Consider the following 5268-nt stretch of genomic DNA (forward strand, 5'->3'; position numbering starts at 1 on the left):
CAAATGTTGCCATGCTGCCCTGTCTTGCCTGGAGCCTGCTGCTTCGAGGGACCAGTGCAAAAAGGCTACTCTCTGGGGGAGGAGAAGCTGAAAGTCCCTGGGCCTCATCCTCTCCAAGGGGGCCCGGCCCTCGACCCCCCAAGGCCGCCCCCCCTCCTCCCAAGCTCTGAGCTCTGAGAAGATGGGGCCTGGCGCTGCTCCTCTGAGAAGCAGCAGCTGGAGACAGCCGTGGAAAGCTGCAGTCTTCAGGCACAAAGACAAATGGCCTGGAAAAAGAAGGGGTCAGCACCGTAGCAGGGTGTCCTGTGCCTTCCCACGGAGCCCAGGCTGACAATGCAGGCGTGAGCAGTGTGTGAGAGCATTTGCCTGAGTCCATTTGCAGACCATTTCTTGATGAATTTGGGGGGATGTCACAGTCGAGCCACAGCCTACTTACAGAGCTCATGAGTTTTAATGTCCTCAAGTTCCTTCCATCTATAGGCTCTTCAAGGATTAAAGTGCTTTTCGTGTCTTCTACCTGGAAACACTAACAAGTCTTGGGGTGCAGTGAATGACTCGATGAGAGAAAATAGACTACCTCTACTGAATGAACTCAAGGTGCCTGTGCCCTGGGGGTGGCCCCATACACAGGTGTCCTCCTGCAGCACGAAGTCCCGATGGGTGTGCAAGGGCCTTTCAGCAGCTCACATCCGCTCCACACACACGCACTCCTGTGCACACTCATGGCACCCTGTCATCAGCCCAGGGCTCAGGCTGCATCATTAATGACAGAATGGAGGGGAGCAGGACGCTCAGTCCTCCCGAGACAACCCTGTCACATGGCACTGTGGGTAGCCTTGCATTCAGAGTCTGTCCCCTGTTTCTCATCCTCAGGGTGGGGCTCTGCAGGGGGACTTTTGAGGGCCAAGGAGGCTGGCTCTTTTTCATTGTCGCTGTCCTCCGAAGTCTTCTTTCCATGGCGAGTTTTCTGCAATTTTCCCTTCAAGGCCTTGTCACATTTGCCACACTCGCCACATGTGCAAGGCTTCTCCTCGCTCTTGCTGCAGGCCTTCCGGCATTCATGCGCCTGCCGGTGCTCCAGGAGGTCTAAGCTGCTCCGGAACACCTTCTTGCAGTCTTGACACTTGTGGGGCCTCTCCTCCCTGTGAACCGCCTGGTGCTTGAAGAGGTTGGATCGTCTGCCGAAGGTCTTCCCACAGTCGCTGCATTCGTAGGGCTTCTCACCACTGTGCACCCGACGATGCTGACTGAGGCCCGAGCGCCCCCGGAAGGCCTTTCCACACTCCTTGCACTGGAATGACTTCTCCCTGCTGTGGATGCGCTGGTGATGAATGAGCTGGGAGATGCCCTTGAAAGCTTTTGGACACTTGCTGCACTTGTAGGGCTTCTCGCCACTGTGGGTCCGCTGGTGCTCGATGAGGTTAGAGCTCCTGCTGAAGGACTTCCCGCACTCATTGCACTCGTAGGGCCGCTCGCCGCTGTGGATACGCTCGTGCTCCAGGAGGGCAAAGCTGCGCCGGAAGAGTTTCCCACACTCTGAGCACTTGAAGGGCTTCTCGCCGCTGTGGATAATTTGGTGCTTGATGAGGTTGGAGCTGCGCGTAAAGGTCTTCCCGCACTCATTGCACTCGAAGGGCTTCTCACCGCTGTGGATGCGCTGGTGCTCCAGGAGGGCGAAGCTGCGCCGAAAGAGTTTCCCACACTCTGAGCACTCGTAGGGCTTCTCGCCGCTGTGGATGATGCGGTGTTTGATGAGGTTGGAGCTCCGGCTGAAGGATTTCCCACACTGCTGACAGAGGTACCGCTTCTCTGCGCCTTTGGAACTCTGTGGCCTTGACACTGAAACCTGCCTGACGCTGTGGTTGCTTCTCTGCACTGGCTCTCTTCCCGCCCCCGAGGAGCTGCCTTGGCCTTTCTCCCTGTGATGGTCACCCCTGCTGGAACCTGCCTCTGGAGAACGAACAGGTTTCTGTGTCTGCTCAGGTGTCTCCAACAGCAGCCTGGCTCCCTGGCCCTTGCTGCATTCTTTTGGACAATGTTTCTTCTTGGAACTCAATGTCTTGCTCTTGATCCTTTCATCTGTAAAGACAGAGGGCACCAACCGGTGTTGCTCCCTCCCTGGATCTCTATTGAGGGTTTTTTCTTCACCCTCACCCTCATGCCAAGGCTGAGAAGAAATGAACCAGGAGATGGTCTTGGGTAGACAGACAGGAAAGCGAGAAGGGAGGAAGTGGGGTGAGACAGTAGGAGGTGCTCCCTTCATCTGGTGCCTCCATAGGGGGGGACTCCTTGGGGCATTTAAATCTGCCACAAAAGAGAGTTCCCCACCCAAAGTGACTGTGCCACCCACCACTGGCCACTACTCTATGCGAATGGCTCAGGCAAGCTGGCCGACCACCTTTTACTCACCTGCCTGTGTTCCTACGGCAGCCCTTGTCCGGCTGTCTGTTACCCAGGGCCACTCCCCTCGCTCCAGCAGGGAGACCAGGTGAGGCTTGGAGGATGAAAATCCTGTGCACGGAAATGAAGTGAATCAGTGTCTTCAGGAACAGAGAACAAAGAACTCTCCAAAAAGTGCCACTGGAAGGGTCCAGAGAAAGGGCAGAGTCCCACTCACGAAGCAAAGGGCTCTAAGCCTACAGGGGCCAGGCAGGCACAGGGGATCTATAGTAGATGGCGATTTGGGCCATGAGGATAAAGATGTTATTATTTGGAGAGCAGCAGGCTTGTGGGGACCTCTCTGTGTGTGGATACCCCGAGGCATAGCCAAAGGGCTAGAGCAGGGATCCACCGGGGTCAAGGCCTGAGGGAATATCAGGAAGTGAACAGAGCCGAGGGGCTGCCTGCACCCCTTTTGCCCTTTGAATCACCATCAGACAGAGCAGATGTCTCAGTTCCTTATGCCAAACTCAGCTGAGGATTCCTGAACTCCCCTGGGAAGCCCAGATCTTCCTGGGAAGGGTCAGAAAGAACCCAGGGGAAGAAGCTAGTCTCCCTTGGTGTGGGCAAATCACAGAGGTGAAATCTGTTGACTCTAAAAGAAAAATTGGAGCAAGAGGGTCCACTGCAGCCCCAAAGGCAGCGGGATGCAGCAGGGGAGTATGCCCCAGCTCCCACCCCGGCGTCTACATGTCTTGGCCTGGGCCTCCATGTCCTGGGCCCTCTGTGGCTTGATACTGCTAAATTCTAACAAGAAACAAATGTGAAATGCAACCTTGGTAAAAGTGAATTAAGTCTCCAGTAGGGCATAGGGTAATTTGCACCATCTTTTGGGTAGAAGAAGTTTCGTTAACCTGAGTTTATATGCAAAATAACTTTGATGAGGGAGGGCACATATTTACCCAAAACATTTACAGGTCCAAACCATTGAGCTAAAAACTGCCCTGTTGAGACAAAAGCTGGGCTGCAATGGATTATGGATCTGATGGGGAAATGCACTTATTTTTGGCCTCACAGTAACCAACCAGCAAAGAAACTCAAAAATAAACTGAGTTCAGCCTGGCTGGCATGGCTTAGTGTTTGAGCATCGACCCATGAACCAGGAGGTCACGGTTCGATTCTCTATCAGGGCACATGCCCGGGTTGCTGGCTCAATCCCCAGTGTGGGGCATGCAGGAGGCAACCGATCAATAATTCTCTCTCATCATTGATGTTTCTACCTCCCTCTTCCTCTCCCTTCCTCTCTGAAATCAATAAAAATATGTGAAAGAAAGAAAGAAAGAAAGAAAGAAAAAGAAAGAAGAAGAAAGAAACAAACAGAGTTTAGAGACAAAGTAGGAGGCACTGGGTGTGTGGGGTCCTTACCCAGTGACACTAAATGGCGGTAGTTCTCCAGCATCACTTGCTTGTAGAGGATCCTTTGTTTGAGATCCAGAAGCTTCCATTCTGTCTTGCTGAAGTGCACGGACACGTCCTCAAAAGATACTGGCACCTAAAACAAGCCATTCCTGTGACTGCAGGGAAATTCACCCTCTTGGGGCCCAGGATGAGGTGGGAGCAACTAAGGATGGGGTAAGGGCGGTACTGGGGAGCGCAGCAGCCGGGGGAGGCTCGGAGTTGCAACAGTTGTGAGGCTGGGACACGAGGAGGTGGCAGGTGGAGACCGTGAAGGGGAGATGCTGAGGCGAGGGGCAGCCCGTAGCTGGGAGACCCACTCACCTTGGCTCTGGTCGTTAGGAGAATGGCTGCCATGGCAGAGGCAGGGAGAAGCTAAGGGAAGTAGAAAGAGGTAGGTGTGAGAGGAGGCCCACCCTACTCCAGTACAGCCCATCCATTCCCAGCCCCTGGGGACAAAATTTCAACATATCTTTTCAGGGGACACGATTCAACCCATAACACTTAACCAAACTGAGCTTCTGTCCCCTCTCCTCACCTGCACAGTGGGCCACAGACACGGATTTACTCCCGCTTCTGGCCAGCAGCCCAAACTAGGCTTTCAAGGGAGTGTGTTTCTTTTCTTTTTTTAAAATATATTTTATTGGTTTTGTTTTTTTTTTACAGAGAGGAAGGGAGAGAGATAGAGAGTTAGAAACATCGATGAGAGAGAAACATCGATCAGCTGCCTCCTGCACATCTCCTACTGGGGATGTGCCCGCAACCCAGGTACATGCCCTTGACCGGAATCAAACCCGGGACCTTTCAGTCGGCAGGCCGACGCTCTATCCACTGAGCCAAACCGGTTTTGGTGGGAGTGTGTTTCTTTAAAAAAAATAATTTTAGTGATTTCAGAGAGGAGAGGAGAGATAGAAACATCAATGATGAGAAAGATTCACTGATGGGTTGCCTCCTGTATGTCCCCCACTGGGGATCAAGCCCCCAACCCAGGCGTGTGGCCTAACCGGGAATCGAACCCAGATCTCCTGGTTCATAGGTTGATGCTCAACCACTGAGCCATGCCAGCCGGGCTCTTCTTTCCTTTCTTTTTCTCATTTCCTTCTTCTCTTGGCCCTTTTCTCATGTGGGCAGTACCCCTGACCCAAACTTTCCAGCCATCCCTAGAAGCTCTGCCGCCAACCCCCTTTCCCCTCAGGTCAGGGTTCTTACAAAAAATCTCTAAACATACCGCCTCCACCTGCAAACTTTCTCTCAAGGGGAAGAGAAAGACCAGGCTGGTGAGCTGCACAATGAAGGGACCCCCGATAGCGGTGGTGGGAGGGGGGAGGGGGTGCTTTCTGAAGAAGTAACTTTTAGGCCAAAAGATGAAGGTTGGGGTAAGGAGAACAGCAGATCGAGGGCATGGCCCATGTCCAGCCTTCAGATAGGCCTGAG

At 53.4% G+C, this 5268-nt stretch overlaps 1 protein-coding gene across 1 annotated transcript in view; it reads right to left on the reverse strand.

Annotated features, from left to right (window-relative positions):
• Positions 1-918: 918 nt before the first annotated feature.
• ZFP92 (ZFP92 zinc finger protein) overlaps positions 919-5268 on the reverse strand; it is a 10529-nt gene continuing 6179 nt past the window's right edge. The window contains 5 exon segments of the mRNA XM_005886173.2: positions 919-1051; positions 1054-2079; positions 2410-2511; positions 3805-3931; positions 4159-4209. Coding sequence (XP_005886235.2) covers positions 993-1051; positions 1054-2079; positions 2410-2511; positions 3805-3931; positions 4159-4191 — 1347 coding nt within the window. The 5' untranslated portion in view covers positions 4192-4209 and the 3' untranslated portion in view covers positions 919-992.

The sequence above is a fragment of the Myotis brandtii genome, unplaced genomic scaffold (assembly GCF_000412655.1).
Source record: "Myotis brandtii unplaced genomic scaffold, ASM41265v1 scaffold959, whole genome shotgun sequence".
NCBI lineage: Eukaryota > Metazoa > Chordata > Mammalia > Chiroptera > Vespertilionidae > Myotis > Myotis brandtii.